General features: G+C 36.3%; 3 protein-coding genes across 3 annotated transcripts; 2 read left to right on the top strand and 1 right to left on the bottom strand.

Annotated features, from left to right (window-relative positions):
• The first annotated feature begins 1,657 nt into the window (after nucleotides 1–1,657).
• On the top strand, nucleotides 1,658–6,378 carry LOC113355491 (transaldolase-like). Its single transcript, XM_026598361.1, has 12 exons — nucleotides 1,658–2,066; nucleotides 2,159–2,240; nucleotides 2,363–2,438; nucleotides 2,535–2,618; nucleotides 2,711–2,815; nucleotides 3,091–3,171; nucleotides 3,257–3,321; nucleotides 4,557–4,626; nucleotides 4,716–4,793; nucleotides 4,930–5,027; nucleotides 5,125–5,260; nucleotides 5,927–6,378. The coding sequence occupies exons 1-12, from the start codon at nucleotides 1,886–1,888 to the stop codon at nucleotides 6,071–6,073; spliced, it is 1,203 nt and encodes a 400-aa protein (XP_026454146.1). The 5' UTR covers nucleotides 1,658–1,885; the 3' UTR covers nucleotides 6,074–6,378.
• A 1,781-nt stretch (nucleotides 6,379–8,159) lies between these two features.
• Nucleotides 8,160–12,000, top strand: LOC113355493 (monocopper oxidase-like protein SKU5). The gene is made up of 9 exons (XM_026598362.1): nucleotides 8,160–8,529; nucleotides 8,902–9,011; nucleotides 9,109–9,379; nucleotides 9,497–9,635; nucleotides 10,044–10,410; nucleotides 10,506–10,871; nucleotides 11,011–11,089; nucleotides 11,289–11,488; nucleotides 11,690–12,000. Exons 1-9 carry the CDS (start codon nucleotides 8,389–8,391, stop codon nucleotides 11,781–11,783), a joined length of 1,767 nt encoding a protein of 588 aa, XP_026454147.1. The 5' UTR covers nucleotides 8,160–8,388; the 3' UTR covers nucleotides 11,784–12,000.
• Nucleotides 12,001–15,452: 3,452 nt separating this feature from the next.
• Nucleotides 15,453–17,358, bottom strand: LOC113355494 (protein GRAVITROPIC IN THE LIGHT 1-like). Its single transcript, XM_026598363.1, has one exon. It carries the CDS (start codon nucleotides 17,278–17,280, stop codon nucleotides 15,907–15,909), a length of 1,374 nt encoding a protein of 457 aa, XP_026454148.1. The 5' UTR covers nucleotides 17,281–17,358; the 3' UTR covers nucleotides 15,453–15,906.
• Nucleotides 17,359–18,584: the final 1,226 nt, after the last annotated feature.

Genomic DNA, 18,584 nt, shown 5'->3' on the forward strand with positions numbered 1-18,584 from the left:
CATCATCATCATTACCTTCATCCTCCTCCTCCTGAATCTCCTCCTCCTCATTTCCATGATTACCACCATCCCCACCATTACCATCATTACCATCATCATCATCATAAGCAACATATTCACCTCCTAAAGCAATTTCGTCATGTTCTGCGACTTCTTCTTCTATGCTTCCAGTTGCAGATATAACAAGAGAGGATGAAGAGGACAATTCAGACGAATCATCACATGGGTCTCTGGGTTCGCGGATAAGTAAGGCTACTCCACTCGGTGTTTTTCCTCGTAATAGACCGACATTTAGGTACTTTGTGTTGCAGGGAGGTCTGGATGGAGGAGTTACCAGTGCAAGCTTATCTTTTTTTTTCTTGCTATAGGTCAAAGACAACAAAACAAGAAATATCAAAGGGTCGTCAGATTTTTTTTTTAAAATAAACGACCCTTTCATTATTTGGGACAGAGATCTGTTTAGTCATACCAAAGGGTCGTCAGAATTTTTTTTAAAAATAAACGACCCTTTCATTATTTGGGACAGAGATGTGTTTAGGCATATCATAGGGTCGTCAGATTTTTTTTAAAAAATAAACGACCCTTTCATTTTTTGGGACAGAGATGTGTTTAGGCATATCATAAAGTCGTTGATGAATAAAAAGGGTCGTCTATAGAAACTAGCACACAACCTAACTAGAGTCGTTTTCACATATTATTAATGGTTAACGATTTTTTATTAACTTAACATGCAGATCAAAAATTGTTCACAAAAAAAATATTTGTTAACGATTCTAACCTCTAAAAAAATTTACAGCAAGGATCGTTTTCTCCGCCACCCTAATGGTTAACGATTTTTGATGAAATTTACATGCATCCGCAAAATCGTTAAGAAATAAAACCTAGTGATTAACGACTCAATTTCTGAGAATCCTATTTTCCCGATTCAAACCCTAATTTTTCAGTAGAACATCAAATTAAACACAAACCCAAGTTACAGTTGGGGGTTTTACTGAACATACCTTCTGATCGGAGCCATTTCCTTCACCGGCTGATTTGATTTTTTGCTCAGTCTCTGATGCTCCTTCGCTGCATTAACTGCATCTACCAGATTAGGTATTTGATTTGTCTTTCTAACTGTCTGCTTTGTACGAGCCATGTTTGTAGAAGAAGTTAATCGTTAATCGTCGATTAAAATTAATCGACGATTACACGAAGAATCGGTTGAGAAAAAAAAATCTCCTCCGAGTTGTTAATGGAGAAGATGGAGGTGCAGAGAGAGGGAAACAGAGGAAAAGAAGAAGAGTTTTGTCTTGAGTTGTGAATGGAGACCTCACTCGATTAGTATTAGGATTTTAGGTTTAGTTATTAGAGAAGGATAAAATAGGTATTCCACCCTCATTTTTGGAAACCCCATATACTTTTGGGTGTTGGTATAAAATGTGTCATGGCCCCGGATTAGTTTCCATGGCCTCCAATTCAACCCTGTTCCAAAAACCTATTCGAAGGCCATAAACACAAAAAAAAAAATATTGAAAATCCACGTCAAAAGGTGAAGCCGGACATCCCCACCACAGGCCACGAGACGCTCCTGGTCTCTACTTACTGCATCACATACCAGAGTTCGGTCACCGAGCAGTATTACAACCCAAATGTTAACCTCCCTTGTCACTCATTTACTACACCTCGAAAGCATCGAAAACTGGGTTTGCTGACATTAAAAAAAGGTTAAGTCTATCCAAAACCAGGTGGAGTACATTTGAAATATTTGATGAAGCATCACGTGGAATAACTTCGATTTAGATTCCCATCCCATAGCCATTCGATACAAACAATAATAAAAATAACTAATCCCCCCAGTCAGTCTTCATCCCGTTTCCACCTCCACATTTTCTCTGAATCAAAAATGTCTGTAAATCTACGATCATCATCTTCTCCATCACTATCTCTTCTCAAATCAAGAGAATGTAGCAGACTCGTTTCAATCCAACCAAATCACATCAAATTTCAGAATAAGAGAAGAACATCATTCCCTCAAATCTGTGCTGCTGCTTCCACTGGGAATTCCTCATCCTCTATTCAAACAGGTTTATCTCCATCTGTCTCTTGTTCTTTCTGTCTTTATACATAGAGATCGATGATCTAATGGTGAAATTCTGGATGATGCGTATAATTGCAGGTTCAAACAGTACTGAACTGGATGCAGTATCGAGCTTCAGTGAGATCGTTCCAGATACTGTCATTTTTGATGATTTCCAAAGGTATATTCATGTCATTTCTCTAATTAATAATCCAATTACTCATAATTAATGATTGAATTAATCAAATTACTTGTAGTTAATGATCTAATTAGTTGTAATCAATGATCTGAGTTTGTTTATAGGTTTCCACCAACTGCTGCCACTGTTAGTTCTTCATTGCTACTAGGTATTTCTAGTCTCCCAGATACCATTTTCAGGGTAAGCATCTGCTTAATTAATTTTGGTTAAAACAAATTGATTTCAGACATTACTTAATATTTATGGTATGCTGGCATTTTTTTTTTTTTGGTGTAGAATGCTATTGAGGCTGCTCTTGCAGATTCAGAGTGTTATGCTGTAGAAAATTCGGAAACTCGCCCTGCTTGTTTCCTTAACAAGGTTTTTAATATTTGAATTATTAAATTGTTGTTGATTGAGCTAAATTCACCTTTAAATGGAAATTGAGGATTGTTATTGATTTGTATGTCAAGGCTTTAGTGAATGTTGGGTCTGATTTGGCTAAGTTAGTCCCTGGTAAAGTTTCGACTGAAGTTGATGCTCGTTTGGCTTATGACACCCATGGCATTGTCAGGAAGGTATTGAATATGTTTGTGTTACCATTTCTCAAACACCATTCGTTTTAATGATCATGCAGTTTGGCTCTTCATTTGACTTAGCGTGTGCAAATTTTTCTATTGAATTGATCAAAGCTTTCCTAATGGCATTCTGAGTCATTTTACTTTCTGCTTAAATCCAGTGAGCATGGGAGTTTACTATATTAGTTAGTCCAATGTGTGTGAAATAGGATTTTACAATTTAAAAAGCTTTCTGATTTCACGCGCTATATATACATCTACCAATTAACTTGTAGGTGCATGAACTGCTGAAGTTGTACAATGAAGTGGAGATCCCAGTTGAGCGTCTTCTCTTCAAAATTCCTGCAACTTGGCAAGTAAGAATCCAAGCCGCAAAAGTATTTATGCTTGCTTATTGAAGGCTGGTGTGTTTAGTCTCTGAAATTTTGGTGGTGATTTCAGGGAATTGAGGCCTCTAGATTGCTTGAATCTGAAGGCATACAGACACATTTGACTTTCATTTACAGGTATTTAATAGTGGCAATTATTTTGTGAACCTTGCTCTTTCTCCTTTTTGTGACATCTTACATGCTCAAACCGAAATTAGCATACTTAAACACTTGCCTGTGTGATGCGCATTATATTCTCATATAATTGACAGAATGTACTGAGACCAAATTCTAATTATGGACTAACAAGGGATCTGTAGTTATTAAGATAATGCATGCTGGCAGGGGATATGTGAGTATGATGAGAATTGACAACAAGGTTTCTACACCAGTTTTGCTAGTATTAACCGTGTACAAGATACAGTTCTCTAGGTCTGATATTGTTAAAATGAGTTAGAGACTTAGAGTCACCTTTGCTGTTACTTAACTTAAGACTTCAGAGACTCCAGGTAGTGGATGCTGAGTAATGGAGAAAAAGTATCCCCAAATGATCAATTCTGCTCTTTGTGTTGAGTTGTATGGAAAAATATGTTAAGATGCGCATGGCTCTTAGAGTTGGTGCTAGTCACATGCCTGGAGGATGACATCAGGAAAATTATGTGACCACCAAGTAATGCTAAAAAAAAAGAGGAAACTTTTTAAGGAAACTTATACTGGCCAAATAAGTGAAATTTTTCGGGCAGTCTTGGGTATAAGTATTCATAGAACAGGGTACCTAGATTTTTACCTGTAGATGGAACAATGCCGGACTTGAAAAGAGTTGATTAAAATTTGAAACATCTTGTGCATATGGCGTTGAATTGACTGCAGGACTAGTAAAACAAATCTTTGCTGTATGTTGAAGGGTTTAAAAGTTAGTCGACATAAGGTGAGCTGAATGGTTAAAATTTATGTTAGTAGACATAAGGTAAGCTGAATGGTTGAAATTTAGATAACATCTTGCGTCGGTACTGAAATTCAGTTGAGAAGTTACTAAGATTACTGTGACTCGGTCACTCCAGACATTTCAGTTAATGTTAGTTTAATATATCTCATGATACGTAGGTTAATCAGTTGACATAGTAAAACTCTTGGGGAGTGAGCAACTTGGCTTTAGAACCCTGGAAGACCTTAACTTTCTGACAGTTAAACTTGGGCCTATTTCACTGATAAAGAAATCATGCATCATGAGATACTTGCGTTTATCAACATTTGTTGTGTTTTATAGGTAGCTTTTCTTGTATCTTCTCTTTTACCTGATGTCAAGCGATTCTAAAATGGGATTACTTTTAACACATTTGTGATTTATTAACCAGCTGATTGTATGTCCTCAGCTTTTCTCAAGCAGCAGCTGCAGCTCAAGCTGGTGCATCTGTTATCCAGATTTTTGTTGGTCGGCTTCGGGTATGTTTTGTTGATTATACATGCACATCATATGCACAAACTTTATCAAATAATGTTGACTATTATCATCTTATAACAATGCTTTTCAGGATTGGGCTCGTAATAATTCTGGCGACCCTGAGATTGAAGCTGCTATCAAAAGAGGAGAAGATCCTGGGTTGGCTTTGGTTAGCTCCTGTCTTATTCGTTCATCCTTTAGCGTATTTCTGCCTTGTCATTTTATTATGTCTAAGGGCCATTTTTATTTTTGTCAAAATAAACTAGGACAAGATGGTAAACATCATTAATCCTCTGTGATTGCAGGTAACCAAAGCATACAATTATATCCACAAATATGGACATAAGTCAAAGTTGATGGCAGCAGCTGTTAGAAACAAACAGGATTTGTTCAGCCTTCTGGGGTAAATCTTATCTTTAAAAGAGAAAAACACTTCCTTTATGCAGTATAACTTTGATATGATAATAGTTTTCACATGTCTGGCTATGTGTCAATGACAGGGTTGATTACATTATTGCCCCACTGAAGATATTGCGTTCACTCAAAGAATCCTCTGCTTATCCTGATGAAAAATATGGATTCGTGAGGAGGCTATCCCCAGATTTGGCCAGGGAATACAATTTCGAAGAAGAAGAGGTATAGTTATGTACTTGATCTTTGTACTTTTGCAGAAGGAATGTACTTGCTTAAATAAACTACATGGAACATCTAAGTCCTTGACTCTCTTGTTTGGAAGATAGTATACTAGAATAATCTTGTTTAAGGTGTTTAATGTTAAGTAGTGAACAGATTTATTTCTCGCTTGCTATTAGATCACCGACACCTAATTTAGTTTAACAGAACTAGTAATTTAGGCTAGTAATGTTGGTTACGTTTCAGTGGTCCTTGTGAAAGCACGACTGAGAGGAATCACCAAACTCACTAGATTGACTGGAAAATGTATAAGGTTTTCTTTAGTCACTTGCACAGATGTGAAATTCAGCTTGGGATGCATTCTGTTGCCACCTCCTTTCAAGTGGTTGGACTGCTGACACTGATGTTGATATGCGGAAGTTCCCTAGGAATAAAGTCTACCTTTTTTGCATAGTTGGATCAAGTACTGTATTGCATGAACTGTCAGCCATATTGAGGGTTTCACAACTACAAAAATACTCAGCTTATATTATATTCCTCTTATTCAAGATTCTTCATTTTTGTGAGTTATAGATTCTTATGCATATCGGATCACTGCTTTCGAATTGTTGGAATAGTTCCTTCCCAACCTAGTATGTGATTTTTTTTCTTCCTATTTTTTGTTTATAGCTTGTGAAGTCGGACCAATTGAAGTTCGCTTCAGCGATGGGACCTGCTGCTGAGGAGCTGCTTGCATCAGGCCTGGACGGATACGTTAATCAAACCAAACGTGTTGAGGAGTTGTTTGGTAAAATCTGGCCTCCTCCAAATGTCTAATAAAGTGAATAACTTGTTTTAGAAGCAGAGTTACTCTTCTTCCTTGAGAAATAAATGTTTGGAATAGGATGTAGTTTGTTACTTTGTTTACCAGTCAGAGAACTTTGTTTAGAACCGTTCCCTGTAGCCACTCCTCTACCGGTTCTCACTTAAACGGTTCCGGTCCGAGATCCTGGCTCCAAGCCGATTCTTTGGTACAGGTCGGTTCCTATGCAACCTCACATGTGATTGCTATGTCGAGTAATTGGGTTCGTCCCAAACACCCAACGTTTGAATGCAGCACTTAACTACTTTCTTTCACCGCACTAACCCTCAAATTGCCTCCGGTTTAAGCTGACAAACTGACCCTAAAGCACATTAGTCTAATACTATACCCAATATATTCCAAGCTTGGAAAAAGTGTGGATGTTAATCTAATGGCTTCCAGGTTGGGGCCAGCCACACCTTTCCTAAGATATGTTCCAATGTTTCGTTGAAGATAGCTTGGAATCCAAACTAAAACATCAATGGGAATTACGTTGAGCACAATTCCGAATTGGACTCGATCTTGTGGTTAGTGTTTTTTTTAAGATGCAATTTTGTGTTTTTGACAGTTGATTTTGTGAGCCAAGATCGAATGCTATTTGGGATAGGGATAGGGTTCAATACAATTTGAATTGGCATTTTTGGAATCCATTTTACCTTTCATGATTTATTCAAGTGCTCAGCACACTATTAAAATGTAACTTCCATGATTTATTCCTAGTACTCAGTACACCATTAGACGTAAATTCCATAATCTATTCTAAATACTGAGGTGTCATAAATTCGCAGGGTTACAGAATTCTACCTATTTCTAAATCCAGGTATAACAAACCAATCCTCGAATAGTAACCCTTACTATTCTCCAAATATAAATAGTAATCCTTAATATAAATAGTAACCTCCTATTATTGGCTTGTATGTAACAACCTTAGCTTACTTGGTAGAAATAACTTTGCCCTTAAAAGGGATGAATTCTCTGCATGGTTGAAAGTGAAAGATGATCTTCCATCCTTCCAATAAAAGCTTCTTCTACCCCCTTCCATTTCCATTAAGGTTGTCTCATTCGTACCTCACTGTTTCTCGATATGTTTTGTGAGACACGAAGAATAACAAGTGACACAGTCACAGACATCCTTTGGCTTTGGATGCTACAATTCAATTTGATTGAATATACACATTTTTTAAGTAATAAATTTCAAAGTCGTTTGTCCATAATGTTGAATTATGCAACTACTACTTGCGACTTGTGAGCGTGATTGAATGCCATAATCGGCCTCTATTTCAGCATGGCGTGTCTACGACCCAATATTATAGTAATAAAAATTTGATGACAGAAGAGTGACCACTTTACAGCTCCGCACAGTAGACCATCACATAAAGCAGCCCAACGGATAAGTTGTAGAATTGTGGGACCCACTGCACCCCACCTTCCTCGCTGTGAGCCACTTTTGGTAGTTTAATTAATAATAGTAATAATAATATTGTTAAAACTCTGTCATCCAATCAGAATGACAGGATCACTATTCTTATCAGCGCATCATCCAACGGCTTCATTTTAGTAAAAATAAAAACCACCGGACGGTCAGAATTACCGCAAATGGATGAGTCGGATGACAGTGATGAATCATTGTGAATCGTCTCACGCGGTTTTGTGAAAATCGGGTAACATATGAAAGAAAATATATATGCCGTAGAGTTGAAGAAAAATGAGAAAAAAAGGAAGGAAAATTATAACGTTGGAGAAAAAATCTGGATTTTTTCGCTGGCGAATTTTTGTTCGTTTTCCAATGAACCGACAAACTTATGATTATTAAATGAAAAAGACAGGTCAAATTTCGAAAATACACACATTAATTAACAAAGAAATAATTAGCAGTCCTAATTGAGATAATTACGCGACTAATGGAGTTCATACCATTTTAACATCCACCTTAAAGAGTAGAATATTAAATGCTTCCGCACCGTCAGATCTACATAGAATTTTGGAATTTGATGAAAGGAGGATATCAGTCTTGAGGAGGACAGTAAGACTTTTAATACAACAACATCAACCCTAGTTTTTGTGCGTGTATTGGACTCAAAAACTTTCGTTACCCCTTTCTTCATATTTCTTCATCTTCTTCATCCTTGAATCTCTGAGCCATTGTCTGTCTCCTCCAGTCCTCCATTTCTCTACTTTGAAATTCTTTGGTTTTTTCAGACTGATAATGTAATATTTTTCCCATTAAATACCGGCTATATATTCTCCCTCCATTAAAATCGGCGTACTCTTAGTTTTCAGTTACGATTTCATGGCGTTTTTTAGAGATTTTCTGTTCAGCATTACCATTTCATTATTCTTGACGACTCTGTGTTATGCCGGAGATCCGACTGTTTACTTGAACTGGGAAGTCAAGTACATTACCGTTGCTCCGTTAGGTGTTAAACAACAGGTACTCAGATCTCTCCCATTTTCTTCTTCGTTACTCTAATTTCCGAAGCTTGATTGCTTGGTTCTTGATCTGATAATGTACTCATTCTTTGAATTTCTTGGATAATTTTTACTGAATATTTTGGGATGTAAATATCAGTCTGTTACTTAGATTGAAAATTTGAAATGTACTACTGTCAGAACTGAGATTTGGAGATTTTGATGGTTTTTCTCTTGGTTTTAGTCATTGTTTTGTGTGTATTGACTGTAGTAGTTGACCATTTTTTTTTTTTGTAATTTTTGGTTCACACTGATATTGACTCTTTCACTGAATTTTTGCTTCACTGTTTGATGTTTGAGTGTAAATTGATGAGGAGGATTTGTTATACTGCAGGTTATTGCTATAAACAAAGAATTTCCAGGTCCTATTGTTAATGTCACCACAAACAACAATGTCGTAGCCAACATTGTTAACGGCTTGGATGAGCCTCTTCTCATCACTTGGTAATGATTCCTTCATTTTCGTCTGTGTTTTTATTTTTATTTTTTAATAGTTGGTAAGTCAGATTATTGATGTTATTTGGGGTTTTATTGACCACAGGAATGGAATCCAAATGAGGCGTAATTCATGGCAAGATGGTGTTCTTGGTACTAATTGTCCAATTCCTCCGAATTGGAACTATACTTATAATTTTCAAGTGAAAGATCAGATTGGAAGCTTTTATTACTTCCCATCTACTAATTTCCAGAGTGCCTCCGGTGGTTATGGAGGAATTATTGTAAATAATAGAGCTGTTATCAGTCTTCCCTTTGATGAGCCTTATGGTGATATCACTATGCTTATTGGTGATTGGTATATCAGGAACCATACGGTATGCGTATTTGAACTATGTGTTCACATTTTTCTCTATATAAGGTAATGAACCATTGGTGTATTACCTGTTGTTTAACATGTAGAGCCTAATGTTTGTGTTTTCTTTGGATTGCAGTCTCTAAGGAGGAGCCTTAATGATGGAAAACACCTTGGGATGCCCGATGGTGTTCTGATTAATGGAAAGGGACCATACCAGTATAACAGCACGTTTGTTCCTGATGGCATTGATCATGCTAGTTTCAAAGTCGAACCAGGTAATTCTCTTAGGCTCCTGGGGCATCGACACATACTCTTAACTGAATAACATTAGTCAGGGATGGTTCATGTGATGGAATCAATCTAAAATAGCTGGTTGCACTTTCAGTATATTTTTTGCACAAGTAACACAGTCAATTACTCTGAGTACTATAGCTATAACGTCCACTAGAAAAGCTGGCCTTTCTGGCTTTTGGAGTGTTTCATTCGATGGGAAAATACGTTTTGAGAGAAGCTCTACTCACAAGTGTGCTGCAGCTTTGAGTCTTCTCCACCTTTAAACATTGGATTATACGTTTACTTATGAACTAAATACCAAGTCTGGAAATGTTTATATCTTTGATTGATATTTGTATAATTTTATCTATTATTTGTTAATTAATTAACATAGCATCATGGTGGTGCAGGCAAAACTTATCGGTTACGTGTGCACAATGTCGGAATCTCTACTAGTTTGAACTTCCGCATACAGAACCACAACCTGCTTTTGTCTGAAACAGAGGGAGGATACACAGTACAACAGAATTATACTAACCTAGATATTCATGTCGGTCAATCTTATTCATTCTTGGTGACCATGGATCAGAATGCAAGTTCAGATTACTATATTGTAGCAAGTCCGAGGTTTGTAAATGAAACAGTTTGGCAGAGAGTCACTGGAGTTGGTATCTTGCACTATTCCAATTCCAAGGGCAAAGCATCTGGTCCTCTCCCCCTAGGACCCCAAGATGAAAATGACAAGACTTATTCGATGAACCAAGCGAGATCTATTAGGTTTGTAATTGATCCATCTGTTTTCTATTACTGCTGTTTTTTATTTATCTGTGCTTGTTTGACCTTTTGAAAATCCTGTATTATGGTTTGATTAGGTGGAATGTCTCTGCCAGTGGTGCTCGACCTAACCCACAAGGATCTTTTAAGTATGGAGGAATTAATGTGACCCAGGTCTATGTGTTGAAAAATAAACCACCAGTCACAATTAAGGGCAAACAAAGAACTACACTTAACGGAATCTCCTACGTTAATCCTGATACCCCATTAAGGCTTGCTGATGAGTACAAAGTTAAGGGAGTGTATACACTTGATTTCCCGGACAAGCCACTAACCGGTGCATCCAGGATGGCATCCTCTGTAATCAATGGCACATACAGAGGATTCATGGAAGTTGTACTACAGAACAATGATACCAAAGTTCAGAGCTATCACTTGGATGGATATGCATTCTTTGTTGTAGGGTATGTATTTCTTTCACTTTAAGTACGCTAACAATTGAATGCGTTACCTCATACTTCTCACATTTCTAATTATGCTCATTGTAAACATTGCTGAGATATAAGTTTGCTGTAACATATTCGTCATGTTAATTCTTTGCAGCATGGATTATGGAGATTGGACTGAGAACAGCAGGGGCACTTACAATAAGTGGGATGGGGTTGCTCGAAGTACAATACAGGTACCTGTTTTTTGATTACTCTCGATGATCCTTTTTATGATTTTTGTCCAACTCTGATCGTCTTCTTATGATTTTTGTCTTAAAATCAGATATGATTTTGTTGCTATCACCCATATGCATATTCCTGGTTATCTTGGTAGATACTTTTTGTATCTTTTAGCTCAAGGGGTTAATCAACTCATCCTTTTGCTCTGTCTAGGTGTTCCCAGGGGCATGGACGTCGATCTTGATTTCTCTAGACAATGTTGGATTTTGGAACTTGAGAACAGCAAACCTTGATAGCTGGTATCTTGGTCAGGAAACTTATATAAGGATCGTCAATCCAGAGGCTACCAATGAAACCGAATTAGCCCGTCCAGAAAATTCCATTTTCTGTGGTGCCCTGAAACATAAGCAGCAGTAAGTACACAAGCTTTAGTTCCCAGTTAATTGTTTTCTCATCTTGTTGAGTCTTCAGAAAATTAACTTGCAATTACCTGACAATGGGAAATGTGGGATAAGTAATTGTCCTGGGTTTTCCAGTTTTCTTGTTCACTGGATTATGAGTCAGATAACCTAATGACTTGCTAAACTGAACTTGTACTGTTTTTGAATTTGCAGGCCTTATCACGTAGGACCGAAGTCAGCTGCAACATCATACCGATCAAAGTTATTATTGTCTTTCCTGACGCTCATCTTTGCTATTATTGTTTAGTTTGTTGAAATGTAGTTTTGTTTATATCAGAGTGTTCCAGGTTAATTCGTTATAAGTTCTTTTTTTTTTATCTAAACCCCAAAAAGTTGCCTGTAATTCTAAATTTTTGGGAATATCTATCATTCATTTTTTCTACTTATAATTTGATGTAATTGTGGGAATCAGGATTTTTCAATACATTTGACTATTCATACTCAACATTATCTTTGCTCTTCCACTTTTTTCTGTAATTTTGATTAATTTTCTTTTCATTTTTATAAAAAAGTTACCCTGTGTAAATTGCAAGATAATGTCTATTCAACAATGACAATGCAGGAACTGCATGTTAAAGTCGATATTTTGTGTTTTTGAATGCCATATCTTCTTTTAAGAAGAGCCTTATAACATATCTCGGATTCTCTGCTATGATTGTTGCTTTTGAATTGTCTTATCTGTAAACCCATGATTTCCCATGAGATGAACAGGTTGTAATGTTGTATAATATTTTGCTTGCTGGCTAGGGTTGCTTTCCATGTGATGTTTATGAGCTGTTTTCATTCATTCAGGTCCATCCATACCTACATAGATATTCATCATATAGCATGAGAAGCGTGGTCTGTCTTTTTTCAACAGCTTTTTCTTATTTTTTTACCGGCAAGTTTGTCTTGGAGTGTAGACCAAGTAGAGTTTACTGTCCCTGTCTCCTCAATGGAAAAAAGCAGTTACACCGAGTGAATCCAGTCTCTTCTTAGTTGCAAGTTGGTTTTTTGGTCTCAAGTATCTGTTTTGACACTAAAAGTTAAAGAGTAAATTGGATTAGGTAGTTTTAAATAGTTTGTTTTTGGCTTTAATTGTATTATTATTATTCGTTCTTTATGTCTAATCAAGATGTAGGGATGATAAAGCCATTCTCAACTTGAGCTTTGTTATGAAAATCAACTGAAACCTTTTGACCAGGTTTGTGTGAGACCCAGGGGCTGTTGCACGATGCAATTACATAATAAGTCTATTAAACAGGGAAAAATCCTGTAATAATGCGACAGTTGATTTGAATGCTTGAGGTTGAGGTCAATAACACTCGCAATCTAGACAGGCAGCAACTTAAAGTTCCCACCGGAGAAATGCAGTGAATTTCCTAGTACATATTGCATAAGTTGTGATATATACTAAAAACTAACAACTAGTCATCAGAAAGCCTTCACTATTTTTCCAAATACCAAAAGCATTCAGCATCATTGTACATCCAAGACATTGCTGGCACTTTATTTCGACAGCTTTTCTGCAATATACATGCTCAATGATGCAGTATATCAAAACTGGACCCCTTCCACAACGGGATTTTCAGACTTTTCATAGAGTGATGAAATGTCAAGGTTCCGCTGATAAAAGTATTGAAGCCGATTACTCCAACCTTCAATAGCATAACTTTTCTGCCAAAATGTTCACTTAGCACTTTTGATACTTTTAGCTCTTCATTAGCAGTACAGTCTGTACAGAACTCTGGAATATTGTTTCTCCAGCACATTAGGGACTTGCAAAAAAGTCCACCAAATTTTGTTGAAGAACACGAACTTTACAGACAACAATAAAATTCATCCATCTAGATTCTCAACACAATTGAAAAATCTAAAGCAACTTCCATGAGCAACCAACTAAAAATGTCAATCGCAATGGTTCTGTTTATTTGTTTATCTTTTCTGCCAGGGATAGTGTCTATGTACGGCTCTATAGGCATCCTGAAGAGTTCAGAAAGTTGGGTGCAAGTGAAGGTTCACAAGATTTCAGGCAGAGAGATTTTGTCTATGCAAAACTCTACAGGCATCACACAGTTTCAGACAATGGACGCAAAATTGGTGCAAGTGAAAATTCACCAGATTTTAGAGTCAGGCAGACCAGGATCATATCTATGTAAAGCTTTGCAGGCATCACACAGAGTTTCAGACAAAGGTTACAAAGCTGGTGCAAGTGAAGTCTTGCCAGATTTTAGAATCAGTCAGACCAGGAGTCATGCATATGTAAAACACTACAGGGCTCACACAGAGTTTCAGACTATGGATACAAAAACTTGAATGCCGGACTAGTCCTTCCATAAATATCAAAGCAACAAACTTGAGAAAATGCTTTAATCAGAAATGAATATGACAGGAATGGGAACACACATAAGCTATTCTCATCATCAGTTTATATTTTGATGGCTCTAACTTCTCAATGGCTGGTAAATTTTGTTGTTTAGAGCAAAATAGAACCGAGAGACTATATTTTCGATAAATTTCTAAAGGTCCATAAAAGCATAACATTGTTTTTGAAAAAAACAATGGCACAATGTGTTGATGCGGCCTGTAGGTTAGAGTTTCAGGTATAAAAGCTGAATGTTGTCAAACTACGAGGAAGATTAAAAGAAGGAAGCACTGGCTAGCATTTGAAATAGACAAACCGAACATCTGATGAGTTATGATTTGCTTATGCAATTTTTTAAGAAGTCTCATGAAGGAACAGGCACGTTCAAGGACAGAGAAAAACGGAGAACTTCCTCAAGGAAGCAGGACTTAGTTAAGAAGCAGATAATATAAACGAATGCTTTTGAATGTTAAGTTAAATACTAACTCAAAACCCCCTGAATATATTGCAGGCTGCAATCATGGAAAACTTGTTTCAAAAAAGAAAATGAAAGCAGAGAATGAAGATGACACCCAGGGAAGAGCCTGAAGCACGAGTCAAAAGCTAAAGTTCCCCAGTTGCTTTTTTTGTAAAGGTTTCAAAGAATGACATATATTTTGATTAGAAACTCATATTGAGTTTAGTGGAAAGGAGACGACAATCTCCACACATAGTCGACGTCAGATATCAAGGGAAGCATATTTAGGTGGCAGGCCAACATTCACCATTATAAATACTACTAAAGCTAAGGTGATTTAACTAATTCCCACGAGAACAAATAACCAAGGATGGAAAACAAACTACCAAACAAGCAATCATATGTCAGTTAAGTAGCACAAGAAGAGCAAGTTCAATGATAGAAATACCTCTGAACAATGTTTTGCAAGCCAAAACTCAGTGGAAGATTGGCAAGGTATTTGACCTGGTCAAAATTTCCTAAAAAGGACAAAGGAGGGAAAGAAAGAGGAAAGCTACAAGTACACTGAGGTAAATGCAATCAAACTTTAATTTCTGATTCTTGTCTACTCAGAGCCGAGCCAAAGCACCTATTGCTGTAGCATATTATGGAATTCATTCTCATCTGCATCATGCCAGTCCGGATACCAATAGGTGCCTAAGTAAAACTTTATCAGGATATTCAATATTGTTCATGCTGGTCTAGTGCGTAACAGACTAAAACTAGCAAAATTTGGTCCATCACATGCGAAAACCAGCTCAACGATGAAAAGAGTAAGTAGAAGCTCCAATTGAGTTGCTTTCTTTTATGTATTTTGGTAACAGTATATGAACTTGCAATTGTATTGAGGGTCAGACAAACTAGTTTTACATTGGTATAAAGTAGGCAAACGAACAAGTTGACTACCATCCTTTTAAAGTGCACATGGTACTTAAACTATAATAGCACGCAAATATGTCATCTAGGGAAACATACTGAAAATAGTAACATCTGCGTCAATATAAAGAACTGATGGAACCAGAACAGAAGTTAGCAGTTAAATTCACAATTAGATTAGTAACTACAGAAGTAATAGATAAAGATTAAGTGCACTAGTATATTGCATTAGGAAAAAACAATAGAAACACCATTTTATTCACATTGTTTCTGTATGGGATGCATGCAGAAACACAAACCACAAAAAAGATGACAATGTGGAAATGAATAGTGTCACCTGTAAAGAGCACCAGTTTTGTGATACAGTCTGACGGAAGAGCTTGAGAAATTAAAGGTGTGTATATCTTACAGATGTTGTTTATATATTAGCATCAAAACAATGTTGCCATCCTTGGAACATGAAAACCTGCTCTGAGCTCCATCAGATTCTGATTATAACGCATTACAGAACACAAAAATACATTCTGCGCATGAACCCACAAAACCCATGAGCAAACACCAGGAACCAACCAGTTGATGCAGAATCAATAATTATCTCTTTTAAATTATTACTGCTTTACACAATTAAATGAAATTCTATTTTCAATTATCATTTCAGGTTAGATACACCTGACATTGAATCACCGTACACCCAATCTTAAATCCAGGAATTACAGTGAACCCAACCTTCCCTCTTGTTTTACTAGTCGAGACGCTTTTCTTCACAATATTTTCCATGTAAACCATGGAGAAATCAACCCCTTGCTCCACCTGAAAAATCTCAACAACTGGATCGAATGAAAATGCCAATTTATGAAGCATCCATATCAAGTTAGCCATATCAACGAATGACTCATAAAAAGAAGCAGACGATTTCCACGAATTCAATATGAATTCATTCTGATCCATATTTTTAAAAAGAGATGATTCCATAGTAGGATGTATAAGCTGTTGATACTTGTTTTCACAAAATTTTGCAAAACTACAATTCGGATTCTTCCTTAACATCTCCATTGCATCAACCTTTCCATGCTCGACATATTGCCTCAAGTAGAATTTGTTACCTCCACCACCACCATTGGAATCATGACTCCCTCCTTGAATACCAAACCCTTCCGAATCAAAACCTCTAAACATCTCTAAGAAAACATACGAAAGAAATGCATATCGAGTATGACCATTTTTGACATACTCAACATTAGGATAAACAGAATTGGCAGCCAATTTCAAATCCCATCCTACTTTCTCCATCAAATCAATCAAATGTTTACAAAACCTATGAGTTGATTTACAAGCATCACGTAAAACCGAATCAAACAGACTAATCGATAACGAAACCTCATCACCACCACCACCAGACAAGGATTTCACTTTCATTAATGAATTTTCTTTCTCAATCTGATCCAACTTTTGTTTCATATTGCTAACTTGACCATCCTTAAGATCTATTTCACATTGTAATCTATCAACAAGCAAACCTAAAGTCCTCAAAATACTTTGATTCTCATTAACTTGAGCTTCATATTGAGATCCAAAAGGAAGCTTAGGAGGAGTTAACCTAGAACTCTTAACATAATCTCTATAATTATGTTTAATTTCAGAACATTTCTGTAAATGAGAAACTAAAGATTTATCAGCAGTCTTGATATTACCTGAATCAAATGGTGAATGAGCTGTTTGTAATTGAAGATAAGATGCTTCAAATGATGAGATTGTAGCAAACAATGATGATAAACAATTCTGTTGAATATGTTTTGGAATCGGAATAACGTCTGGTTTGATTACCACAACTCTTTGACCAGTTATTACTTCTTCTGGTGAGTCTAATAATGGAATAACTCCTTCATAATCTGATTCTTCTTCGTATTCTTCGTCTTCTGCGAAGAATTCAACTGTTCTTGTTTTGAGAGCAAGAGCGAATTTACTGAACATTTCTGAGATTTGTGGTTGTGGTGCTGGTTTTGTTGAAGAATCCATTTCAAGCACCATTGAAGAAGATGAAGAAGAGGAGAAAAGGGGTTTTGGTGTGTGCTGGTTTTGAGTTACTTTTTGTATTGTGGGGTTGAATAGTATGGGGTAAGGAATCACAAGTTTCATTCAAGAGGGTTTTCTTTTTATAATTTCTTCTTTATTTATTATTATGGCATTGTTTACCATCTTAATTACAACTTGAGTGAGATTCATTATGCTAAATTTGTTTAGTGAAGTCACACTTATAAAGGGTAGTCCTGGAGTATATGGACCAGCAAAGTTTGTTGAGACACACTGGTTCAGGGAAATCAGACAGATAGTACACCTTGTTTGGTTGGATCTTACTCGGATCATATTTAGAGTGAGACCCAGTGTCTGACTCGACATGCATTAAATTCAGATGTATTCGTTATTTTTTTCTTTTTATTTTTTCCGATTTCTGATTCGAGTTATAACTGGGCTCATATATCTAACTTAGAATTATTTGTTTGAGTCAGGTTGTTGGGGATATATCTGATGGGATTTAGGAAGTTTTTATAACTTTATTCAATAATTTTTGAATCAGACGACATATCGTTTGGACGAGCTAGTCGGGACTCGAGTAATTACGAGCCTTTTAGAATTGCGTCTTCCAGTGTAACACCTTGAGTGGGATTAATTCATAGTATAAAATTAGATTAAAATTTTTAACTTCATTGAATTATTATTGAATCAGACGTCGTAGCGTTTGGACAAGCCAGTCAAAACTTGAGTAGTTATGAGCTCTTCTGGACTGCATCTTGTGAGTATCCAACGTAACATCTTGAGTGGAATTAACTCATATTTTAAAATTATAAATTAAATCAAAGTTTGTAATTTTATTCAATAATTACTGAATCAGATGTCATAACGTCCGGACGAGCCAATCAGAACTCAAGTAATTATGAGTTTTCTGACTGCATCTTGTATCCAATAATATAACACCTTGAATGGGATTAGCTCACGTTTTAAAAATTATAAATTAAATTTAAGGGTAAAACAAAGTTTTAAGAATGACCACGAGGTGAATTGTTTATTATTTTCTTTTTAAAAGTATTTCTAATAACCTAAAAACACATGTTAATATCCGAAAAAAAAAAGAAAATGAAATCTCTAACTTAACCAACACGAGGAGAACACGGTAGGTTGTTGAGAACTGAGAAGACATCCTTGCAACAACTAATGTTGGATTCTGGATGTTGATAGATTGCCTACTGGTCTAACAATTATCTCTCAAATACCACAAGAATAATAACTACTGGCAACACTTGCAAAAGTCTATTTAAATGCGAGTTTAACAACAA

This window comes from Papaver somniferum, chromosome 3 (assembly GCF_003573695.1).
Source record: "Papaver somniferum cultivar HN1 chromosome 3, ASM357369v1, whole genome shotgun sequence".
NCBI lineage: Eukaryota > Viridiplantae > Streptophyta > Magnoliopsida > Ranunculales > Papaveraceae > Papaver > Papaver somniferum.

Bases quoted from the DNA above. Each gene is read 5' to 3' on its own strand.
- LOC113355493 (XM_026598362.1), top strand. From the start codon at position 8,389: ATGGCGTTTTTTAGAGATTTTCTGTTCAGCATTACCATTTCATTATTC. The intron at 8,530-8,901 runs GTACTCAGATCT...GTTATACTGCAG, and splicing joins CGTTAGGTGTTAAACAACAG to GTTATTGCTATAAACAAAGA. The intron at 10,872-11,010 runs GTATGTATTTCT...AATTCTTTGCAG, and splicing joins TATGCATTCTTTGTTGTAGG to CATGGATTATGGAGATTGGA.
- LOC113355491 (XM_026598361.1), top strand. From the start codon at position 1,886: ATGTCTGTAAATCTACGATCATCATCTTCTCCATCACTATCTCTTCTC. The intron at 2,619-2,710 runs GTTTTTAATATT...TTGTATGTCAAG, and splicing joins CTGCTTGTTTCCTTAACAAG to GCTTTAGTGAATGTTGGGTC. The intron at 3,172-3,256 runs GTAAGAATCCAA...TGGTGATTTCAG, and splicing joins AAATTCCTGCAACTTGGCAA to GGAATTGAGGCCTCTAGATT.
- LOC113355494 (XM_026598363.1), bottom strand. From the start codon at position 17,280: ATGGTGCTTGAAATGGATTCTTCAACAAAACCAGCACCACAACCACAA.